A 26,098-nucleotide genomic window follows, 5' to 3' on the forward strand; every position below is an offset into this window, starting at 1 on the left:
AAGTCTGCAGAAGTTGTGAGTGGACTAAAAGCACAGAAATGCTTTAAGAACTCAGCAGGTCTTGCAATGTCCATAGGAGGTAAAGATATACAACTGATGTTTCAGGCCCAAAATATTGTTAATACATCTTTACTTCCTAAGGATGCTAAAAGACCTCTTGTGTTTCTCCAGCATTTCTGTGTTTTTAGTATAATCACTGCCCCTCTTTATATTTTATAAAGAAGGCAAGGATCGATGAGTGAAGATGGGTGGATCTTTGTAGAGATTGTATGACTAACACTATTAATGTAAGATATAGATTAGTTCAATATAATTTCCTACATCTGTTATATCTTACACCACAAATTGAATAGACTGAAATCAGACTTATCTGATCAATGTTTCAGATGTGGTGAAGAGGTAGGAACTTTTTTACATTCAACTTGGTCCTGTTCCAAGGTAAGACCTTTTTGGTTAGAATTAGCAAACTTTTTGGAACAAGTTACAGGTGTCGTATTTCTGCAAAATCCATATTTGTTTCTATTAGGAAATGTTGAAGGAACAAGACCTAAATTAAAGTTGTCAATATACCCATTAAAGTTTGTTAAAATTGCATTAGTAGTGGCAAGAAAATGTATTGCAGTTACTTGGAAATCATATACGCATCTGGGTTTGGCACAATGAAAGACAGAAATTCAAGGTTGTATGCCTTTAGAAAAAAAATTACATAAATTTAGGAAATAAATATGCTATGTTTCGACAAATATGACAGCCGTATACTCAATTGTTAGGTTTAAATTTATAATGTTGGGCCTCTAGAATGTATTAACCGATTTTGGTTAAACAGGTGTGTGGAAGATATTCCACTGTGCAATCCTGAAAGGGTTTTCCCCCCCCTTCTATTTCATTATATTTTATTCTTATATTGATATTTCTGAAGGGGAGGGTGGTTTTCAGGTGGGGTCTATATACCATTATGTGTGTACTTTTAGATTGTTCTTTGTATTTAGTATTTAATATGATGAATTTGATAATGTTTGGAAATTTTTTTAATTAAAATATTTTTAAAAAAGAGTGCAAGGATCAGATTGTTTGACAGATGGTTAGCACTAGCTGAATCCAATTTAGTTGCAAAAATGTATTGGGGTAACCAAGCACATTGCCATTACAAACTGTTCTTTGTCCTGAATTTTTTTTTTCTCCTGGAATTTATCAAAAACTAAACCAAACTATTCTTGATCTTGTTGCCATGTGAAGTCATTTTTTGCACCTTACAGCTGTGCCAATATTAATACTGCCTACAATCCCATTCCTAGATCATAATCTAATTTTTCTACCCCACTCCAAATATCTGCTGCTACTGTTAAATTGATGCAAGATTTTTCTCTTGTACTATATTTGTTTATGCAGTGCATTTCTGGCCATCCTTTCTCTTTCAACATTCCAGATTTAGGTTATCTAAAACTCTAATGCCTATGACCTCACTAGCTCAAAGTCCCATTTCCCTTCATCGTTATGCCTGCGGCCTATGTTGGTCATCAACTTAAGCAATTGCAATTTATATTTTAAGTCCTTTGGTCTCATCCTTCCATCTCTTTGTATTTTTCTTCATTCCTATAAATCTTCTGCATACTAAGAAAGGCCACTTGTTAGTTCCTGAATTTAATTGTTCCATGTTTGATGCCTATGTTGTCAGTAAATTGTTGCAGCAGCTGGTTTATCTTTATGGCAATTAGCTTTGCCAAATTTTGATATGGCAAAGCTAGGTAGGATTGAACTAATTCTCTCAAATCTGGGATGTAGGCTGATCTGGGAACCACACAGATTTGCAGAACAAATGAAAAAATGGGTGAGAGAAATGTGAATAGACCTCAAAAGCCATACTGTATATCCTCAGTCATTGGCAAGAATTATAATAAATCCCTTCTTACACCTTTCAAATAACCTCTCCTGCTCACACCAAAAGATGAAATTATTTTGTAATCTAACTGGAATGGGCATATGATGGGTTTCCCCAATCTGTTTTCGAGCAAGTGGTAAAGTATCTGTTGCAATAACATACAATCATTATAAGGCTGGAATGTTCACGTTGATAATGTGTTGAAGTTTAAAGTTGTTGTGACTCTATTTTGTGCTACTCACTGGGGGAAATATACACATCACATGAAATCCATAAATTGGCTATTTAGTTGAGACCCCATCACCAATGGTGTGACCCTGGCATAAGAAGGAAATACATTTTCTAAATTTATGGGATGTTTAATTATTTTCAGAATTTATAAGATTATTTGATCCCATTTTATGGTTTGGTTGTTCTTTCTCTCATGCATTAATGGAGTATATATGCTTAATCACTTCACAAAGGAAGGGTTCGATTTTTAGAATAGTTCTTGTTTTATATACATTGTTTTTTTGTCTCTTTCATAGGTTGTTTACAGCTGTTAATATGTTTACTTTGGATATATATATTCTTATTTGTGTATTAATATTTAAATATTTATATATATATACACACACACACACACACACACACACACACACACACACACACACATACAAAACTCAATAAAAATATTGGAAAAAGAGAAATAAATATGGTCCATGTTCAGAAAACTAAATCTGGAAAAGTGAAGGGAGGATTTCAAGAGTGGTCTGGGGCAGAACCATGGAGGAGACTTGATTTTTAAATTAACGCCTGAGAGGGCACAAAGCCAGTTCTGGTCAGTGATGGTGTGCCGATGGGCATACGTGGTGGACTCTAGTGAGGAAGCAGCCACATCGTTTTGAAAAGTTGAAATTTATGTCCAATGGAAAGCCAATTAAGAATCATTTTGAGAAGTTGTTGAGAAATGACGTGTTTTTGCCCTTAGTGGGGATAAGGTAATGTCAAAGATTTGTGACTGAGAGTTGAAGCCTTGGTCGGGGTAAATCACATGATAACGTTCCACACTGTTCTCTTTAGCCCACTGGGTGAGGTCGAAAAGGGAGATTTTGCCTCATTGGCTTTCATAAATCAAAGTATTGTGTACATGAGTTGGGATGTTATGTAAAGTTGTCTAAGGCATTAGTGAGGTCAAATTTGGAGCATTGTGTGCGCTTTTTGTCACTTAACTACCGCAATTATATCAATAAGACTGAAAGAGTGCAGAGATTTACTAGGATGTTGCTGGGACTTGAGGAACTGAGTTAAACAGTTTAGGCATTTATTTCCCTGGAGCATAGAAGAATGAGGGGAGATTTGATAAGAGGTATTATGAGGGGTGTAGATAGAGTAAATGCAAACAGGCTTTTTCCAGTGAGAATAATTGAGACAAGAATTAGAAGACATGAGTTAGGAGTTAAAGGGGACATTGGGGGAATTTCTTCATTGCAGAAAGTGATGAGTGAGGAACTAGCTGAACTAGTAAATGCTAGTTCCATTTTGACATTTTAAAAAAAATCGATAAGTGCATGAATGGGAGGAGTATAGAGGGCTATGGTCCATAGGCAGATCATTGGGGCTAGGTTGAATAATTGTTCGGCACAGATTAGATGAGACAAAGAGTCTGTTTCTGTGCTGTCGTGTTCTATGGTTTTGAGTAGGCAATCGGGAGGAAATGGAGTTAACAGCAGAAGCAAGAGTTCATGGAATGGACTAAAATTCAGTCATTATGGGTAGTTGTAGGAAACTGATCAATGCAAAACCTGGTGTTATTTGGGCCATCTGATAATGTTTTTTTCAGTAATAGAGTGAATTGAAGTGAGAAGAACGGGGATTAACTGAGTGAAAGTTGATCTTGTTTATCCAGAGTCTAGGTGTTATATATGGAATTGGGAGTTGGCAGGATAAATAGGGAGAAATTCTTTGTTTATTGGGGAGTCTTTGAATAGGAGGCTTGGTTGTAGGTTGGATCTCAAACAATGACAAGGTGAGAATGAGATAGACTCGTGGCATGGTGTCAGAATAATGAGCTTTCCCTCAACTTTGCCAAAAAAGGAGATGGTCATTGATTTCTAGAAACAGAGAGGAGCACACATCCCAGTATACATCAAAGGCACTGAGGTAGAGAGCTTCAAGTTTTTAGGAGTACATTATCACCAACAGCATGTCCTGGTCTAACCACAAGAATGTGGACCAGTCATTCTATTTGGAAGCCTGAGAAATTATGGCATGTTTTCTAGGGCTCTTACCAACATGTACAGGTGTACAATGAGAAGTATCCTGTCTCTGTCAAGGCTGTGTGAAAGTGCTGAGAGTGGTAAAAGTAGCTCAGACTGTTGTGAAAACCAACCCCCTATTCATCATTCCTGCTGTCTCAGAAGGGCTGCTGAAATTGATCATGTTCTCTTCTCACACCAACACCACCCAACCCCACACCCCACTTTTCTGTCTGGCAGAAGATACATTGATTTGAGATCATGAACATCCAGATTCAAGGACAGTTTATTTCTTAACATTATCAGACTTTTGAATGGATCTTTCACTGGCAAAAGATGATGCCCTTGAACTATATAACTATGCATTAATATATTCCCTACAATATGTTTTTGTACCTTCCTCATATTCAGCATTATTTGACTACAAATTTATTTGTCAATGCTATTTGTTATCATTGTATTACCTGTTGCATAAGTTGGATTGCCTGGATATACAACTGAAACTTGTTGTTTTTGGTACATGTGACAAATAAACAATTTAATTTAATAAAAAAAGATATTTTGGATGTAAAGTTGGGAAAAGATTCTACATGTAGGGTGATACAGTTGTATCTCACTGGGTGCTCTAATGAGTTCCCAGGATTGAAAATTAAAATTCAACATAACAGTATGCATAGAGATACATAACTGACCATGCCAGCAGCCTTATTGAATTTTTGACCATTGAAAAATCTCCAGAGTTCAGCAGTCATATAAAGAGATGGGGAAACAGGAACTGCCATCACACCTAGTGTGAAGGAGACTGAAGAAACTGGGCAATTTGTATTTGTCAGTATGTGGAAGAGCCACAGTCAGTTCCCAACAATGAGCTGCAATCGTCATGAGCACCACATCTCAATGCCGAGAAGCTGCTCACCCCAGTCCATCCAACACCCACCTTCAAAGGCTGCCTTTCCACACCAAGCAATTCATCACTGCATGAGTGCTGACAGAGAGGAGAGATGTGCTCCAGACTTCCAGCATAATACCATCCAATCTAACGCATGTTTTTTTTTCATGTGTATGGGAGAATATCTACCTCCTAGGTTTTTGGACTGGAGGACCAAGAAAATTATGAATAACCATTCTGCAGAGTTGTGCTAAGCTGGCTAGCAGTGTGAAAGTTTCAAACAATGTTCCAGAGATGACAATTTAATACTATTTATCTTGTTTGTTTTGGATAATCTGTTCTTTAGATTGAGGAGATGGCCACTACTGAAAATGCTGATTCAGAAAGCAAAAGGGAAGAAAAACCAGCCAGCAATAAGATTCAATGTCCAGTAAAAGTGCTCTACTGTGGAAGTAAGTTTGCCAGATAAAATAATTTGTTTTGTAGTGCACCAGTAACATGATAAGGGCCCTATTATTATTATGTGATGAAATATGGCAAGATTAAAATATTTTTGATGGTTTGACATGATATTTTTAAACAGTTGCACTGCTGCTACAATGTCGGAGATAATTGTATTCAAGATGCAGTGTAGAAATGCATTGCTCCATTTGATCAAACAGAACAGAAATTTTTAGTAAAATTCATGACTCAGGCTGTTCCTTGTTAGTTGAAGGAAGATGGATAGAGAGCAGCAGGGTGGGGAGTGGTTGACTGCCATAAAGTCCAAAGTTTGCAACAATTTAAAAAAATATTTTATTTAAAATTGTTTCCATACATGTGATCAATAAACAATTATATATAAGAATTTAAATTTAAGAGAGTTTCAATCATTACATGATGGTTATAACCCCTCCCCTTCGCTCCCTCCCAAAACCTCTCACCCCCAAATAAATTTACATATATAAAAAGGATATATAGTAATATAAAGAAAAGAAGAAGAAAAAGAAAATAGCTTCATGGATTGCTCAATTTAATTAAGAAGATTGACTAGGTCTTGGCTGGAAAAATACTACTACAAATTTATACCTAAAATTTTCATTTGCGGGCTCCAAATTTGCAAAATTACACTACATTTGTTTCTCAAATTATATGTTATTTTCTCTAAGGGGATACACCTTTGAATTTCTGCATTCCATTTTCCCATACCCAAATATGAATTTGACTTCCAGGTCACTGCATTACACTTCATGGCTAATGCTATTTTAACAAATTTAATTTGGTACATTGATAGCTTCAACTTGGGTCTTGTTCCTTCTATATTTACCAATAGAAATAACTCTGGATTTTGTGGAAATTTAACACCTGTGACTTGTTCTAAAAAAAAATTCCCTAAGTCCACCCAAAAAGGCTTTACCTTGAGATATGACCAAATTGAATACAAGAAAGCTCCTGTCTCTTCACCCCACCTGAACTGCAGTCAATACTCACGAGACAGGAGATATATGAAATACGATGGCTTTTATTACCAAGAACAGGGCAGTGTTAGCCATCTACGAGACTAGTCCCAATCTGAGCTGAGAGCAGTGGACAGGAACACTTGCATGCAAGCAAGGAGGCTCCTTCCTCCTCGTCAGCCTATAGCGCCGGTCCTCCATACCAGCTGGCAGTGAGCAACTACATTCTACATACAAGCATGCAATACCAAGGATCACCACACTCGCCCCCCCCCCCCCCCCCCCTTTTTTAAAAAAAGCCAGCCATGACAGACTGGTAAAATAATGGACTAAAGGCTAAATTAAGAGTACTACATAAGTGTAGTATTAGGAGTTATAATTACAGGTTGAGTCTGTCTGGTGGCTTGATGTGACGTCTGGACCATCTCAGCTCCTGCGGTGGTGAGATTTGAGTTGGAGACTCTTGTAGTGGTAATACCTGAGTTGGAGATGGTCCAATGGTCAGTGTCGTAGGGGATGGTGGAAATGATGGCGTTGTGGTTGGATGTTCGGCGCCATCATCAGCAGGAGTGTGGTTAGATTCTTGTGGAAGAAAATGGACTTAGTGGGGTGAAGAGCCCCTCAGTGGGGCCGACAATTGTTCATCCCCGTGGCCACAAGAGTTGGGTACAGTGTGGTACTTGTGTGGATGGGCTGGGTGTTTGAGGTGGAGGTAGTGACAGGTGCCCCAGCTGGTGTGAGGTGTCGGACAGACACACACAGTGTCCTCCCTCCTGTGTGGAAAAGCAACAAAGGCATCATGTGGGTTGGCATGAAGGAGTTGAATTCATTCAAGACATGGATCTGATTTGTGGGGTCTGACATGACGCTTGAGCAGCATTTCCAGGGGTTGTGAGCTAGCATCGTCATTCCAGTAGTCGATTTCCTTAGGAAGGATGTGTTTGTGAGGCATCACATTGGTGGCTATGCAGAGGACGGAGTGGATGGAACGTAGTGCAGTTGGGAGAAGTTCCTGCCAGCGGGAGACACGGAGGCTTTTAGTTTTGAGAGCAAGGAGTATGGCCTTCCAGATTGTGGAGTTTTCTTTCTCCACTTGTCTGTTACCTGTGGATTGTGTCTATTGGTACGGCTGCTGGCAATGCCTCTGGTCAGTTGGTACTGGCAGAGTTCGTCCCTCATGAAGGAGGATCCTGTGTATATATTCTGGATAACCAAAGAGGGAGAAGAGGTGATTGAGGCACTTGATTACCGTAGTGGTGGATGTGTCTTTTCAGGGAATAACGAAAGAGAAACGGGAAAATTCATCGATAATGATAAGGATGTATATGTTGGCATAGGTGTAAGGTTGAGTCGATACTGAGGCGTTTGAAGGATGGGTGGATTTGATGAGGTTGGTGCGATGTAGTCAGTAAATCTGTGGTTTGCACTCTGCGCAGATTTTGCAATTGCGCGTGACTGCGCAAACCTCATCAACAGAGTAAGGGAGTTGTGTGATTTCACAAAATGGTAGAGCCTTGTTACCCCAGGGAGGCATAACTGATTGTGTAATGTTTGGAGTTGAATGACATTTAGAGAGGCACAAATACCTCTGAACAGGGTTTCAGAGGGTTCATTGAGTTTACCTAGGCGGTACAGAATGTCGAAGTTGAAGGTGGATAGTTCCAATCTCCAGCAGAGTAGTTTGTCATTTTTAATTTTGCCATGAGCCTGGTTATTGAACATGAAGGCAACATATCATTGGTCAGTGACTAGGGTGAATCGTCTACTTGCTAGACAATGCCGCCAGTGTCTAATAGCTTCGACAATTGCTGGATCCTCTTTCTCAACTGAGCAGTGTCATATTTCAGGGCCCTGCAGGGTGTGGGAGAAGAAAGCTATGGTCTGCCTGCTTGATTTAAGGTAACAGCCAGGGTAAAATCTGAGGTGTCAGTTTCCACTTGGAATGGCTTAGATTCATTGATAGCATGCATGGAGACTCTGGCAATTTCTTGCTTGATATTGGTGAAAGCAGCAAAAATTTGTTCTGAAAGGAGGAAAGAGGACGTTTTGATAAGAGGTTGGGCTTTGTCGGTGCAGCGAGGTACCCACTAGGCATAGTAGGAGAAAAATCTCAGACATCTTCTCAGGACTTTGAGTTGTATGGACCGATAGTTCCAGGAGAGGGCGCATCCGGTCAGGATCTGGGCTGATCACACCATTTTCGACCACATAGCCCAGGATGGACAATTTAGTTGCACGGAAGGTGCACTTTTGTTCATTGTATGTGAGGTTTAGATTCTGGGCAACTTTGAGAGATTTGTTGAGATTAGTATTGTGGTCCTGTAAGTTATGACCGCATTTTGTGACTTTATCTAAGTAAGGATAGGTGGCGGTTAGGTTATTGTCACTCACCATGAGGTCCATTTCTCTCTGGAATAAAGACACTCCGTTAGTGGCCCCACAATGGACACGGAGAAATTAATACAACCTACCATCACTTTCATGAATGGGCAGCTGATAAGCAGATTTCAGGTCTATGGTAGAGAAGAGCTTGTAGTGAGCTATTTGGTTTGTCATTTATTCTCGGTAAGGGATAAGCATCCAATTGAGTGAATTTGTTTATAGTTTGACTGTAATCGACAATCATCCGATTCTTTGTCCCTTGTTTTACTACTATGACTTGAGCGTACCAGGGGCTTGTGCTGGGTTTCATAAATGCTTTCCTGAAGTATTCGTTGTACTTCTGATTTGATGAATGTTCTTTTAGCAGCAGAGTAGCGCCAGCTCTTGGTTGCTGTGGGTCTGCAATAATCAGGTGTGAGATTGGTGAAGAGTCGCAATGGGGACACTCTCGGTGTCAAGAGGTTGCAGGAGGGTTGTCCGACTATCAGAGGGAGGTGGGATCCATTGTAAGCTATGGTTATTCTTTTGTGCTGGCTCAGGAAATCCAGCCCAAAATCCACAGGGATACAGAGATTGGGTAGGACGAGCAATTGGAAATCTTTATATTCAGTAGCCATGTACCTCTGCAGTGTGGGAGCTAGAGGCTAGGTGAATTTTACGGTTAGTACTTCGCACTTTGAGAGCGCAGAAGACAGCCACACCAGGGTGGATAAAACTCTCAGTGCTTCCACTGTTGAACAAGCAGTTTGTGCAGCATTCATTTACTTCTATATTCAGCATGGAATGGGTTGAATCATGGTCAGTGAGGCCAGCATAGTCAGTGATGAATCATCCTGTTCTTCATGTCGCTCGTCTCCAAGGAGTGCTGTCCGACTAGATTTGCACAAAGCATTGTGTGCCGGTGGGAGATTTTGAGATAAACAGGCAGAAGGGATTGATGGCTGTTCCTGCTCCCCTTAAGAGATAAGAGCAGTTTTGGTGGTCCTTTAAAAGAATCCTCTGCAGACCTTTCTGTATTGACCCCTCTTGCCACATTTAACACACACAGCCTCTCCAGCAGTGCATCGGGATCTCGGATGCTTGCTTGTCCACAGAGGTAGCATTTCATTTGATTTCGTGGAGCCGCAGCCACGATAGGGTCACCAGCCGAGTCTTGAGTCTGGCCATTTGGGATGTTTGGCAGAGTAGGGGCACGAGGCTATGATTCAGCAGCTGGTTCAGATGAGAAGATATGACCCCCCCCCCCACCACCTTCTAAATGCAAGGTCTATAGACTCGGCAATTCTTATAGCTTGATTTAAATCCTGCTCACCTGCCTCTAGCAGCCGTTGTCTCACATAGTTTGATTTCACTCCAGAGACCAATGAGTCCAGAACCAGTATATCAACAAATTCTTCAGTAGACTCCACTCTCCTTAAGCACACTCTCCCCAGATCAGGAAGAGTCAGGATAAAGTCATTGAATGATTTCCCCCGGCTGCTGCTTGCGAGTAACCAGCAGGTGTCTGGCATGCACTTCATTTTTGTTGGGCCACATATTTTTCTCTCAGAGCAGCGATAGCAGCCAAATAAGTCTCTGTCTCTTATCATTGCGTAGGCCTTGGTGCCTATCTGGGTCAGAAGTATGAGTAGCTTCTGCTCGTCGTCCACTATTCCAGCCACATCTAAAATGCTTCCAGGCACCGCAGCCAATGCTCAGAGAGTCACAGCCTCCTGGGCTCATCAATCGAGCTCGAGCCTGTCGAGTTTCATAATTTGCTCCATTCTTACCAGAGGTCGAGGTCTGGGCGCAGGTATCTGTTCCAGCGATGCAGAAGGCTGTATTGGCTGTGGGGCTTGAACATGTGCTGGTGCTTCAGTCCCCAGAGGAGGGAGTGGAGGCGGAGGAGGCAGTTGTTGAGCCTCCAGTCGTCGAACCCGTGCTCCTCTAACTGCTCCATTGTCTTCATCCCCCGACTCTGTTTTTGGATTTGGCACTGCTTTTGAAATCATTTCAAATGAACCTTGCTAATAAAATTGAACCACAGTCAATAACTCATGAGACAGGAGTTATGCAAATAACATAGGCTTTTATTAGCAAGAACATGGCAATGTTAGCTATCTACGAGGCTAGTCCCAATCTGAGCTGGGAGCAGTGGACAGGAACACTTGTATGCAAGCAAGGAGGCTACTTCCCCCTAGTCACCCTATGGCACCAGTCCTCCATACCAGCTAGCAGTGAGCAACTACATTCTACATTCAAGCATGCAACACCAAGGATCAGCACAACACCTAAAGCATTGTCCTGACAAATCTTATTTCATTCTATTCAATTTTTGTGGTGTCTAATACAGCTGATGTATAGATTAGTTCAATATAAATAATAAAGGTGAATAATCTGACAAAATTCTCACTTTAAATTCTGCTTCTAAAATCTTTCCATGCATTTGTGCTTAAATTAAAAATAAATCAATTCTAGAATAAGAATCATACCTATTTGAATAAAAAGAATAATCCCTCTCTCTAGGATGAATTCTCATCCATGCATCTATCAAGTTCAAATCTCTCATTATTACCAATGTAGTCTTTGCTGCTTTATCTTGTCATTCCTCTCGTAGATCTATCTAAAAATGGATCTAAGCGAAAATTAAAATCTCCTCCTATTAAAATATTCTCATGTGTCTCTGCTAAATTAAGAAATGTTTCTTGTATAAATTTCTTATCATCCAAATTTGGTGCATATACATTCAAAAGAGTCCATTATTCTGAATATATTTGACAATGCACCATCACATATCTCCCTGTAGGGTCTGTTTCTACATTTTGGATTTTAATTGGAAGATTTTTTTTCATCAGAATTGCCACACCTCTAGCCTTAGAATTAAATGAAGAGGCTGCCACATACCCAACCCAATCTCTTTTTAAAATTTCAAATGTTCTGCAAAAAAGCTAAATCAACTCCATTTTCTTAATGTGTTACTTCCTCTTCACCTGACCATTTAACCCATTAACTTTAAAGTTTACGAATCTCACTGTATAACTTATCTTAATAAACCTTCATCTGCCACCCCTCTTCCCTCAACTCCATTACTCAATATCCGATGTGTCAGTGCGCACTTCCTCCGCCAATCCTAGTAGAAAAAAGAAAATAAGTTTACAATTAAAATGTTTATATTCCCACATTTAGAAGTATATATAAACAGAAAAAAAAACCCAACAAGTTTTATTTAAATAATACACAACACTACCTCCCTCTATTTTACAGGTTGCGACCAAAGTTACAAATGCCCATGTGATCTAGTGGGAGTTAGAACTTCAACTCCCCTCCCCAAACCTCCCCCCAAAAACCTTGGTACATTTACCATTTAATATTTAATCATTTAATTCGTACATTAAAAAAATTCCGAAATCCAACAGAAAAATAAGTAGCTATTTTTATTCTGAATTTTTCAGTCCTACAAAATTGTCAAATATATTTAGTCCATCTAGGACATAGTGGCAGTTGCTGATTGTCTAATGCTTTAATCCACCTAGCTCTTGGACTACTTTGCACAAACTCTTCTGCTTGCACAAAATTGAAAGAACTTATTATCACCTCCAAGCAGAAAAATCTTCAAGGTAGCAGGGTGATGTTGTACAAATCGGTATCCTTTTTCCACAACAAATCTTCGGAAGAGGATTAAATTCTCTTTTTACTAAATCTGCACTTCTATCAGGGTAAAGCAGAACTTTACCCTCTTCATACTTAAGTCAGCCTTTTCTTACTCTTACCCCTTTCTCCACCAAACTCGAAATCTTCTTTCTATCTTGACTGAAAAAAATTGAATTAACACAGAACGCGACTTCTGATTTGGAAGCGGTGTTTCTCTAGGAACTCTGTGTAGTCTTTCAATCTCAATAGGGTGATCAAAATGCTCCCTTCCGAACACTTCAGGAATTCATTTCTGAAAAAAGCCAGTTGGGTCTTTCTTCTCCACTCATTCTTTAAGATCCACTATTTTAATATTATTTCTTTTACTAAAATTCTCCAGTATATCTACTTTCTGCTGGAGCTTTTGATTTTCCATAGTTAAAACAGTAGTATAGTTGAACCCTGTTATAATATGATGGTTCAGGTAAAAAAAACCGGGGTTCTACGACTGTGTGCAAAATATACACACATCGATCGCGGCAGCACACCTTCCCCCCCCCCCCCCCCCATTTGTGGCAGCTCTCATCACCTCCCCACCCCTTTCTCAGCAGCATACACACACACACCACCTTCATCAATGTGATGAATTCCCCGCCAAGATAAACATTACTGTACTTGCCTTCATCGTTTAGACGCACCACTTCTAAACATCCGCTGTGCCATAGGGTGGCCATCCCTAGTACTGCATTTTTAAAAATGGGCTCGCTTAGCGTCCCATCTCAAAGAACAAAATGTGGACGTTAAGGGGTCCAATGACTCATCGTGTTATATCCGAATTTGTGTTAAATCGGGGCACGTTAAATTGGGGTTCCACTGTAGTGTCTTCCACTCTTGACACTCCATCATCAACGTGCTGCATTTCTTCCTGCATTTTCTTTGTTTTTCCATCTAACTTATCTAATTTTCTCTTCATTTTATTAACGACCTCCAAGACTTTATTTATTTCCCCTTTTGCTTTCCTTTTCATTCCATAAAATTCTCTATTAGTAAATCATTGTTGGTTTATATGTTCAACTTTACATTTGCTTTTACTTTAAAAAATCTTAGCTTCTTTCAATGTCTCCTTTTCTTGTTGCTGTGTTCTTCCTCTTTTTCTTATTCCTTTTCGATGCTGATCCCTTGCAAGCCCAACTCTTCTTCCTCCAATGGTGTCAGTGAAAGCCTCAGCTTTTCGCACATGCTCAGTTCACTTCCGGGTTCTTCCCCGACATCATCTCTCCGGCTCTGCAGGAGAGTGACATAGAAACATAAAAGATAAGAGCAGGAGTAGGTCATTCGGCCCTTCGAGCCTGCTCCGCCATTCAATGAGATCATGGCTGATCTTAAAGTTCAGTACCTCGTCCCCGCCTTCTCTCCGTAACCCCTAATTCCCTTATACTGAAGAAATATATCTAATTCCCTCTTAAATATATTCAATGAACCTGCCTCTACTGCTCTCTGTGGCAATGAATTCCACAGATTCACCACCCTCTGGGTAAAGAAATTCCTCCTCATCTCGGTTCTAAATGGTTTGCCTATTATCCTCGAACCATGGCCCCGGGTTCTGGACTCCCCCACCATTGGAAACATCCCTTCCGCATCCATTCTGTCCAGTCCTGCCAGAATTTTATATGTCTCGATGAGATCCCCTCTCAATCTTCCAAACTCCAGTGAGTACAATCCCAAATTGCACAACCTTTCCTCATAAGTTATTCCTGCCATTCCAGGTATCAGCTTGGTGAATCGCTTTGCACTCCCTCCATTGCAAGAACATACTTCCTCAGATAAGGCGACCAAAACTGCACACAATACTCCAGGTGGGGTCTCACCAAGGCTCTGTACAGCTGCAGTAAGGTATCCTTATTCCTATACTCAAACCCTCTTGATATGAAGGCCAACATACCATTTGCCTTTTTAACCGCCTGCTGTACCTGCATGCTCACCTTCAGTGACTGGTGCACAAGAATCCCTAGGTCTCTCTGCACTTCCCCATCTCCCAATCTATTGCCATTCAAATAATAATCTGCCCTCCGGTTTGTATTACCAAAATGGATAACCTCACATTTATCCACATTGTAGTGCATTTGCCATGTATTTGCCCAGTCCCCCAATTTATCAAATTCACACTGGAGCTTCCTGACCCCCTCTTCAGTGCACACAACCCCTCCTAGCTTAGTATCATCTGCAAATTTGGAAATATTACATCCAATCCCCTCATCTACATCATTAATGTAAATTGTGAACAGCTGGGGTCCCAGTACAGATCCCTGTGGCACCCCACTGGTCACCATCTGCCACTCAGAAAATGATCCATTTATCCCAACTCTCTGTCTTCTATCTGCCAGCCAGTTCTCAATCCACATCAATACTTTGCCCCGAATCCCATGAGCCTTGATTTTACATGCCAGTCATTTATGTGGGACCTTATCGAAGGCGTTTTGGAAATCCAGATACACCACATCCACTGGCTCTCCCCCATCTATTTTACCTGTCACCATCTCAAAGAATTCCAATAGATTTGTCAAACACGATTTACCTTTTGTAAATCCATGTTGACTCTGTCCGATCCCTTCTCTGCTAGTCATATGCTCCGCTATTACATCCTTAATAATGGATTCCATCATTTTGCCCACTACTGATGTAAGGCTCACTGGCCTATAATTTCCCATTTTTAAATAGTGGGGTAACATTAGCTACCCTCCAATCCATGGGTACTGATCCTGAGTCTATCGAGTTCTGGAAAATAATTCTTAAAGCATCTGCTATCTGAATGTCCACTTCTTTAAGTACCCTAGGATGTAGATTATCAGGCCCTTGGGATTTATCGGCCTTCAATCCCTTCAATTTCCCCAAGACCATGTCCTTAGAGATACTGATTTCTTTTAGCTCCTCGCATTAGTCTCTATGTTTCCCAACATCCTTGGGAGGTTATTTGTATCCTCTCTTGTGAAAACAGAACTAAAGTAAGAATTTATTTGGTCTGCCATTTCCTTATTCCCCATTATATATTCCCCTGATTCTGACTGCAAGGGGCCTACTCTGGATTTCACCAATCTTTTCCTCTTGACATATCTATAAAAGCTTTTGCAGTTGGTTTTTATGTTTGCCATAAGCTTACTTTCGTAATTTATTTTTGCCCTCTTGATTAATCCCTTTGTCCTCCTTTGTTGCATCTTGATCTGTTCCCAGTCTTCGGATTTGGTACTTTTTTTTGGCCAATTGATATGCTCTCTCTTTGGACCTAATGCTGTCTCTAATTTCCCTTGTTATCCACGGTTGAGTCACCTTTTTTGGTATATTTTTATGCCAAACCAGTATAAACGATTTCTGCAATTCTTCCATTAGATCTTTGAATGCTTTCCATTGTCTATCCACCATCATTCTCCCCCCCCCCCCCCCCATAAACACCACCCAATCAATCTTACTCAACTCCCGTCTCATACCATCATAATTCCCTTTATTTAAATTCTGACGTCGGCAGACAATCCACAGAGTCACTTACCCAGGGAGCAGCCCGAACGCTAGCTCCCTGCTTCAAGCTTGCAGTAGCCCTCAGATCTCTTCTGGTCTTCTCTTCACGACGCACTCCAGGTAGGGCTACCAGCAGTTTTTTCTTCCTTTGGAGGCATTTTTAAAATGTTGTTTCAGTGTTTAAATGTACTTCAAAGATTTGAATTAGTTTAAAACATTGCTTATTTGGTACTTTTTTATTAGTTTACTAGGAGGGTTAGGTTCCTACATTCTAACATTACAGCATCACATGACTTCTCCCCCACCCCCACCAGCCAATTTGCAGCAAGTTGATGCAGGTGATGATTTGTAGATAGGATCAAATGTTAGCAGATCAATACAATGTGATGATGATCTAAAATTTTAGTTGAAAGCCTCTCTAACATACAACTAATACAAGAAACTGAACATTAAACCAGAAATATGTGCTCGAAGTACAGCAGTATGGATGAAATGAGCCTTTAATAAATCAATATGCATTATATTTTCTGCTCATAAATTTGATAAATAAAACAAAAATTTGGATTGATTTTATAGCCTATCCTTTAATTAAAGTAATATTCAGAAAAAAAAATTACTAAATCCATGTGTATAAATCTAATTTAGTATATGGATAAGAGATTTTTCTTTTAAATTGCTTTTCGTGATTTTGACACATCTAAAATGCGTGTACTTTTGTTTTAAATCAGTTGAGTTAATTGATTTAATTGTACGCAAGGACTTCTAAGCTATTGGTTTATCGGTTGTTTCAAAATGTAGTAATTGTTATTTGGGTTAGAATATGCCAACATTTTACTATTTTTTCTTCCTCTCCACTTCTAGTCTGTTCATTGCCAACAGAGGTAAGCACAATTAATTATATTAAATGCATTATCCTCTCCGTGTTTATCCCTTCAGGTTACTCATTTGTTTTCCATTCAGAATGGTCTTTTTCGAGTCCTATTGAGCCCCTGTTGGTGTGAGAATATAGCATTTTCCATTCAGGTTTTCTGCAGCTTTACTACTGAAAATGAAAGTAGCAGAAAGAGTAATGTCAAGATTTTGTGAAACTTTAAGGCACCCATATTTTGATTTACACAAGAGGGTACTGTTTATAAAATGCTGTTATCTTTATTTAAATTCTGATTGGACAAATGATCACTTACGAAAAAGTAACGTTTTAGTATATATTTAAATCTCCCATTATGGGAATCTTGGATGATAAATTTTGAATGCTTTCATGCTGACAGGCCATGGTCAATGCCACAAGTAGTACATGCAACAAGTTTTTATATATCCTATTTTAAAGATGAAAAAATATTGTAAGACTAGAATATAATGTCTCATCAGTGCAATGTTAATACAGAACTAATATTCTAAATTTGTGGATGCCCTTTTTGAATACAATAACAATGTGTGACTTGGCATGACAAGACCATCTATTGAAGAGTGTTATTTTATGAATACTTTACAATAAGGCTATGTTGTGGACATGACAAGACCATCTATTGAAGAGTGTTATTTTATGAATACTTTACAATAAGGCTACGTTGTGGACTCTTCTAACTTCACAACAATTCAAGTGATTTTGGTTTGTTTTCTTGATTACCTGAGAAAAGTTTGCAAATTAATGTAGCCAGGGAAGGCTAATAAATCACTGGCAAGAGTGTCTGTGTTTATGCATTCAATACATATTCATAGTCTAGAAGTTGCTAATCACTTCGTAGTCGTAACAGAAAACAAGGAGTTTAGCAACCTTTATCACAGCAAAATCCAGGCCCTTAAGGCCACTTACTTTCAAAAAAAAATTGACGTTTTGCAATTATTTTCAAAATGCCAAGTAGCTGTCATTCATACTATATACCACTTAAATATAGTTACAATGGAGTAGGAGGCAGACTGTGTAGGATCTTGGTAACTGTAAAGAGTCAATACCTTTGTTGCATTGAGTGAGAGTGGCAGGCTTGTTTAGGACAAACACATTTCTAAAATTTGTAACATTTGTATGTGTGACACTTTGATAAGTCTTAAAAACTAATTAAGTACTTTCCTGACATAACTTTTCACAGTTGGAAGCTGAATAGTTTTCTGTGCCTTGCTGCTCCTTTTTTGATTGAGCTTCATTTGGAAGCTAATAACCAATGTTTAGAAGAGTCTGTAACAAAACAAAATATAAAGGAAATTCTACATGCTAAATTTAAATTACAAAACCGATAACCACAAATGGTGGAAACTTGAAATAAGAATAGAAAATGCTAAAAATGCTCAACATTCTGGGTCTTTTATCAGACTTGATAAAATTCGGGTTGTTAAATAGTAGTTTATCTAGAACATGTTCATCTATCATAGTAGAGTTTGATTCTCTGACCTTGATGAATTGTACATTTGTGCTTTTCTTCTGTGGTTTCTTTCCAAAAATGTATGATGCATTACCCCACAAAACAGTTGCAGTGGGCAGCATTTCGTTCACTCAACATTAATTGCTTGACCACTTGATTCACGCATTATTGTTTACAGCAGAAACTCTTTGAATGGGAAACTTAACTCATTTTCTAAAAAATAATTAAGCACACATTTTTTGTTTTTGCAGTATTGTGAATATATGCCTCAGTATACCAAATGCAGACAATGGCTGGAGAAGAATTGCCCTGAGGAATTTGCAAAACTCAATATAGGTATAAGAGAAGGAAGTATTTCTTGTGCCGGTTGTTTTTAAATATAAAAGATCTGTGCGTCAGGATATTAATAACACTTCCTTGAGAGAAATGTATGTTTTCAGCATAATGCTATTTCTGGCATCTTGTGCAGTGCATATACAATGTATATCCAAAAAGCTATCTCCAGTCACTGAAATTTATTGCTACAGCTTCAAACTAAATAAATGATTGGCAGGAAGGAGGAGCTTGTCCACATGAGCTCTCCCTTATCAAAGAACGGGATCCCAACCTGCCATTAACCATTTAATCTCCTAAGATAACCAAAAGAAAAATGATAAATCAATTCAGAGAGAAGAAACATTTACTGCTGTGAACCTCTTGCCAAAAAAGGTTGAAAACGTTAATTTTCCTTTCAAACTTTGATCTCGATAATTTTGTGCTAAGAAAGAAATGAGAAATATAAAAACATACCAAGGGTGTAAGTTAATTGGGAGTAATTGGGCTCACGAACTCGTGGGCCGAAATGGCCAGTTACTTTGCTGAATGTGTAAATATAAATAAATAAATAGAATGGAATAGAATAGAATTCTATATTGTGTATTTCCAGCATTTACTATAATTAATATTTTGATTGAAAAACTGGGTAAAACAAACAATGTGACCAGTATTAGCAGCCATATTACATACAAGAGGAGCATGTTCAATATTCGTCATGAAATAACTATGAAAATATCCTTGCGTGAAGCCAAAATTTCTGTTTCCCTCCCCCACCCACCCACCCTCATTGAGGCTTTCTCTTTCTCAGTGCACATCACCATCTCCCACTCCTGAAGCATATTTTTTAGCGAGTACACTTCAGCCTCTTCAGCCAGAATTTTCCTCAGGTTGTCCTTCTCTGACTCAATGTTCTGTAGCCTTGAGTTTATCTCGGTGCCTGCCTGCAACCAAAGTAGCCAGTCTTTGTTACTACTGAATGAAATCTAAAGATTAGTTCATGCTCTCTGACTGCAATAGCACATTACTAAATAAAATCCTAACATCTACTTCATCGATTGGTAGATATTGTTAGAAATAAATACAGAATTTTATTAATTTATCCTTTAGATGTGAAGATTAAAATTTCCTTTGCAGAGAATCACATCATTGTAAATTAGACCGTGCAGGCCACTCTACCAGTATCGTTCTTTGCAAGAGAAATCCAGTTCCGTGCTCCTTTCACCATCACTCTGCACATTTATTTTGCCAATTATTAGGACTCCTGCTAGTGTTGTCCCATAGTCTCTGCAACTACTAATTGGCAAATACTTGTGATCCAACAGTGACACTGGAGTTTCCTCTACACCAGTGGTTCTCAACTTTTTCTTTCTACTCATCTACCACTTTACTTAATCCATATGTTAGAGGTGCTCTGTGATTAGTAAGGGATTGCTTAAGGTGGTATGTGGGTGGAAAGAAAAAGTTTGAAACCACTGTTTTAATTGTACCTAATTGACTTGTTATGTGCACCGTCTCATAACTCCAAAGGAAATGGGCTAATGGCAATTTTTCTCAAGCAAAATATTTCAGTAATAATTGGGTCTAGAGCAGTGATTCTCAACCTTCCCTATCCACTCACATGCCACCTTAAATAATTCCTTACTAATCACAGAGCACCTATGGCACACATGTCAAACTCAGGCCCGCGGGCCAAATTTGGCCCATGATATAATTATATTTGGCCCGCAAGATCATATCAAATATGTATTGGAGCTGGCTTGCTGGCCGCCGCGCCAGTATAGCGCATGCACAGCTAATACTACAAATCCCAGAATGCTTTGCAAATGCGTTGGCGCCGGCCCGTCAGCCCGCTAATCGCCCCCACCTCCTCTCTTTACTTTCATTAGCATCTGCGACCTGTCGCCCAACTCACGTGTAATAAACCCCTTACGAAAAATGGCCAAACGAAAGACAGAAAACAGGACCTTTCAAGACAGGTGTGAGGCAAACTCTGACCCCAGAGTTTGATGAACTTGCATCTAAGAAGAGATGCCAAGTATCTGGTTTAGACCCAGGTGCATCAGAGTAAATCACAGTGTAGCAAGCTAAGCTTGGATTAATATTTTCTTTGGTTAACTTTGGGCTGTTCATAGTTGAAAGATTGGATTTTCATTGAAGCAAGTTGTTATTTTTTTGACTTGTTGGCTTGTGAAAAAAAATACATTTAAAAGGAGCTTAAAGGCTATAGAGAAATATTATTTATTTTATATTTTATTTCTCATTTGTTAATGCTTCCTCTGGAAATAGTTTAACCAAACTATTATTAAACATTTATTTTAATAAGAAAAAGTTTAACATTACATATGTTAAAAGAAGAGAAAACATGCAGATGTTGTTGAAAATTTTCAATAAATATTTAGTTTGGCCCACGACTTAGTCCAAGTTTTTAATTTTGGCCCTCTGTGAATTTGAGTTTGACACCCCTGACCTATGGCATAGGGGTTACTTAAAGTGGTATGTGAGTGGAAAAAAAAAGTTTGGAAAACTACTTGTAAATTTTCAATGATTTCCACATCATGATAAGCATTATATTTGATTCATTTTGGCTTTCCATCCTCCAGCAATCCCTTGATCTCCTTAATTAATGCTTTTATTTTGCTATTATTCTGAGTATAACAGCCACTTATTAATAAAAAAATTATAATTATCATGTGAAACATATGTAATTGTTTCCATTATTAAACAATATCTCATCTCATTATGCCATCTATTAATATCAATCATATTTGTATCTTTCCATGTACTAGCAATACATTTTTTGGCTACGGATAAAGCTAAATATACAAAAGCAAGCTGAAACTTATCTAATCCCAAGCCTTTCAGAGGTTTCAAACTACCCAATAAAAATACTGTTGGATCTAAAACTATTTTAATCTTATACAGATATTCTAAAAACGATTGAATTTTCTTCCAAAAAGATTGTATATGTGTACATGACCAAACAGCAATAAAAAAGTTACAACCGTATCACCACATCTAAAATACAAATCTGATGCATTAAAAACATTTTTTTTTAATTTTTCAGGTGTCAAATATATTTGATGTAAAAAAAATTGTAATTAATCATTGTATAACGTGCATTTATCAATCTAATTACACTATCATAACAAATATCTAACCAATCCTCTTCAGAAAAAGTTAAACCAATATCCGCTTCCCATTTAATTTTAGATCTATCCCAACCCATTTTATCCATATCATCCTGTAATATTTGATACATAAATGAAATATAACCCTTCTCTGGTACCTTCATAAGAAAAGTCTCAAATTTAGTCATTTTAGGTAAAATCATCTCTCTACCAAACATACATTTTACCAAAGATCGAATTTGATAATAAAGAAATAAAGAATTCTTATCAATACCAAAATCTTCCCTCATCTGATTAAAAGATAAAAACTTACCCTCTTTAAAACAATCTCCCAAATTTTTCACACCTTGAAATCTCCAATGCAATAAACTTTGATTATGTATTGAAAAAGAAATAAGTTGATTATTATACAATGGAGTCAAAGCCAATAATTTATCCCTAGAACCTATCATTTTATTTTTCTTTATCCATAACTTCAGTAAATGTTTTCGTATAGACACATTATATTGTTGTAACAAATTCATATTCCACCTAAACAAAATTGATGTATTTCAAATTCAGAAATACTTGCCATCTCAATTTTAGCCCAACTAGGAGGCCGTACCAAATCCATCAATGAACTAATAAATTTAATTAAATTTCGTTGTTAAATGTAGATTATAAAATAATAGCTAAAGTATTAGTGAATAGATTGGCTAAATTTTTACCAAAGTTGATTCATATTGATCATACAGGTTTTATAAAGAATAGATATGGTTCAGATAATATTTTGCGAGTGATTAGTTTGATTAGTAGATTTCGACAAGACAATCTTTAGATCATCCGATGGTGATATCCATAGATGCAGAAAAAGCATTTGATAGTGTTGAATGGAATTTTTTGTTTAAAGTTTTGGAGAAATTTAAGTTTGGTCCTTCTTTTATTGGTTAGATTAGGGCTCTATATAGTAAACCGGTAGCTAGAGTAATGGTTTGATTTCGGAATCTTTCAAGTTAACTCGATCAACTCGTCAAGGTTGTCCTTTATCACCAGCTTTGTTTGGATTAGTGATTGAACCTTTAGCACAGTTGATAAGACAAAATACACAGAAATGTAAGTACTTAATCAAACGTGACCTGACATTTCCAGTTTCACTGAATTTTCTTGAATAAATGGAACTTTACTGATGGTGCACTATTTAAAATTTCTTGATCTGTCATTTTTCTTTGAAAAGGGTGTAACACGTGTGTTCAGTGGTATTATAACAGTTAACAAGAATTGCATCTTCTCAACTTGCTATACTCAAGGCTAACTAATAATTTTTATTCATGAAACAGTTTTATAAGAATGTATTTGTGAACCTTGAGTTCCAATATAACACTTAACAATTTTTAGTTAGTCTTAGAATTTGGCTTTCACCTTGCACCGATTTAAAAAAAATTAGATTTTTTTTTAACTGTTTATTTTCAAGCTGTTAAATGAGCAGTCTTGGTCAACAACACTGTCAACAAAATATACAATTAAATATTACAAGTATTTCACAATTAAATATCACAACCCACATCAAAAATAAATTTTTAAAAATTAGTTGTAATTTTTTTTCCGATGAAAATTAACTATAATTTGTTTTTAATAGATCAGTCCCCACAACAGGATTCGGGAGGAGGAGAGCCACCAGCTGGAGAAGAGGAAGAAAAGAAAAAACAAAGACGAGGTTACTGTGCCTTTTATGTTAGACATTTACAAATATTAAAAACAACATAGCCTGATTTATTGTCTATCCCAAATTAGCCAAGTTTTTTTTTCAGAACAAGTGCTTTTTATGAATCTCTGGATTTCCAGAAACAAATCTCATGAGTTTGCAAGTAATAAGATTATAGTGTAGCAACTGTGTCACAGTGTGAAATAAAGAACGAGAAAATGATCAGATGTAGTCGAGTCGAAGTTCAGCGAGTCATTGACTCAAACAGTCAAACACAGCTATTGAAAACCCCGCGCGTTCCAAATTATGTCATCACATTGTGACGTCATGGTGATACTCAGAACCTGCTGAACTGGTTCGATTAAGCCTCTGGTGAGTCGCTATGTTCCCTCCCCCCCCCCCCCCCATTTTCCAGAACTAACGATAGGAGGTTAAACCTCTGGTGCCATTACTGTCCACCATTCTTGGAAGGACGTCCACATCCACGTCTTTGCATCGGGGGGTCATGTAAAGGGCCGATCAAGGTCAAGATAAGCAGGTTTTAGTTAGTCAATCATAAATATCTCTGGATGCCCCGCCCCCAACGTCTACTATATAAGTTGTACAATTGTTTTGTAGCACTCTGAAGATCCACATACGGCCTCTATGAGAGTGGCCTGTGTGCACCTCTATGCTCAAACACAAACTCACAGTCCCACAGTTCCTTTGGGATGAAGAGTGTCATTGTTCCGTGCCTTGACATGGGAACTGGGGCCATTTTCCAACCCACTCCCACAGTCTGCCTAAGACTTCAGTCAGTGGCACCTCCTATCCGCTTGCTGCGGTCACAAACTCCCCAGGTACAAAGAGCTGGGCTCTATAAACCAACTGGCGCATGAATCGGTTGATGAATCCATCATAGGAACTGCCTCCAGCTACCTAGTGAATCTGTTGATGACCGTTAAAAAGTATCTAGTCCCTTGTGATACCAGAAGCGGGCCGACAATGTCGACATGAACGTGGTTGAATCTGCACCGTGGTGGCTGGAAGGCTGAAGTGCCGCCTTCACGTGCCTTTGCACTTTTGCAGATTGGCAGGCCTACTGCTTTGTCTTTGCCCAGTACGTGACCTGCTTTTTGAGTCCACGTCATTCAAACTCATCGGTTCTCAAGTGGACCATTGCTTAAATGGAGGGGTGGGACAGTCTGTGAATGGCATTGAAAATCCAACATTTCCACACAGCAGGGATGATAGAGAGAGGCTGATCTGTGGAAATGGCACATAGGAGAGTGATACCTTGTGGCCCAAAGGCTATATCCTTGAGTTGCAGACTCATGACAGCAGTTCTCTAAGCTGCAAGTTCATCGTTCTAGTGCTGAGTTTTGGTGAGCACCATGTAGTCTACAATCAGAGAGAGGGCATGTACTGCTTGAACAAAGGAGCAGGGCATGTCATCAGCCATCATATTACTCTTACCGGAGATGTGTTTAATCCTGGTTGAAAACTCAGATATGTACGCGAGGTGGTGGGCTGACCTGGGATTTGAAGCCTTCGCAAAAGTAAAAGCGGTTTGTGGTCAGTAAAATCTGTGAAGTCCCTGCCTTCCAAAAAATAGTGGAAGTGTCTGACCGCTAGGTGCAGTTGCCTATCAAATGTGCTACATTTAGTTTCCAGAGGGCGGAAGTGACCACTAAAAAAACGCTAGAGGCTTCCATTGTCCATTGGTGCAGTGTAGTGTTCCAAGGCCCCACCTTCTGACGCGTCAATCATCAAGGCTTTTAGTGCATCCATTTGTGGATGGACCAGCAATGTTCCTTTTGCTAAGGTGTCTTTGTCTGCTGGAATGCTACCGTCATCTCCTTTGTCCACTCGAGTTCTTTGGCACCGCTGGACATGAGGTCGAAGAGGAGTTTCATAAAATGAGCTGCAGAGGGTAGAAAGTGGCGATAGAAATCGAACTATTATTCACCGCAGTGAGCGCCGGACCCTTGCTCCTGGTACAGGGGTCAAAGTCCAAAGGAGGAAGGACACTAACCTATGCACCCGCATTGACTAGAAATTTGCACTGGGAGAGTTTGTCCCAGACTTGGAGTAGGCTGTTACGGTGGCCAGCCGTCATAGCCATTAGCAACAATTGGGCATGATGTTTTCCGGAAAAGTGCAAGGGGGTCGACAACAGTGAGCTCCAGAACCCCAGATGGTTGTTATGGAGTCATGCTTGTCCGGGTGAATGTACGTCCTTGTTGCCAGTACTCGTGGAGCCTGGGCCTTTGGGTGTGAAACAGCACTAATTTCTGTGGTCCTTGCACCTTGCTGTTTTGCGCGCCATAGAATGTCTGCACGGGCAGCCACTGTTTGAGGGTTATCAATGTCGTCACCCAACATGAGGCTCGTCTTCTGGCATATGCTCCAAAAACAACTGCTCCAAGAGCAAGCAAGGCCTATGGCCATCTGCCAGTGCCAGCCTGTCATTCATTAACTCCGATGGGGCACTGTCCCCCAGGCCATAGATTATGCAGGAGCTGTGCAACTTGCTCGCTCCGCGAGAGACCATAAATCTGGAGAAGGAGGGCTTTTAGGGCTTTGTAGTTGCCTAGTGCTGGTAGGTCCCAAAGGAAACCCACTACTCAACCAGTTGAGTTGAGTCAAAGTTCAGTAAAAGTCAACCAGTCACATGTAGTTTTTGAAATATCCTC

The 26,098-nt window shown here is 39.1% G+C and overlaps 1 protein-coding gene across 1 annotated transcript in view; it reads left to right on the top strand.

Moving 5' to 3' along the window:
* Positions 1–417: 417 nt before the first annotated feature.
* denr (density-regulated protein) overlaps positions 418–26,098 on the top strand; it is a 38,465-nt gene continuing 12,784 nt past the window's right edge. The window contains exons 1-7 of the mRNA XM_069933226.1: positions 418–438; positions 5,352–5,457; positions 14,199–14,325; positions 15,953–16,062; positions 16,804–16,823; positions 18,551–18,635; positions 23,358–23,435. Of these exons, the coding sequence (XP_069789327.1) occupies positions 5,361–5,457; positions 14,199–14,325; positions 15,953–16,062; positions 16,804–16,823; positions 18,551–18,635; positions 23,358–23,435 (517 nt within the window). The 5' untranslated portion in view covers positions 418–438; positions 5,352–5,360. The remainder of the gene's footprint in view (positions 439–5,351; positions 5,458–14,198; positions 14,326–15,952; positions 16,063–16,803; positions 16,824–18,550; positions 18,636–23,357; positions 23,436–26,098) is intronic.

This window comes from Narcine bancroftii, chromosome 4, assembly GCF_036971445.1.
Source record: "Narcine bancroftii isolate sNarBan1 chromosome 4, sNarBan1.hap1, whole genome shotgun sequence".
Classification (NCBI taxonomy): domain Eukaryota; kingdom Metazoa; phylum Chordata; class Chondrichthyes; order Torpediniformes; family Narcinidae; genus Narcine; species Narcine bancroftii.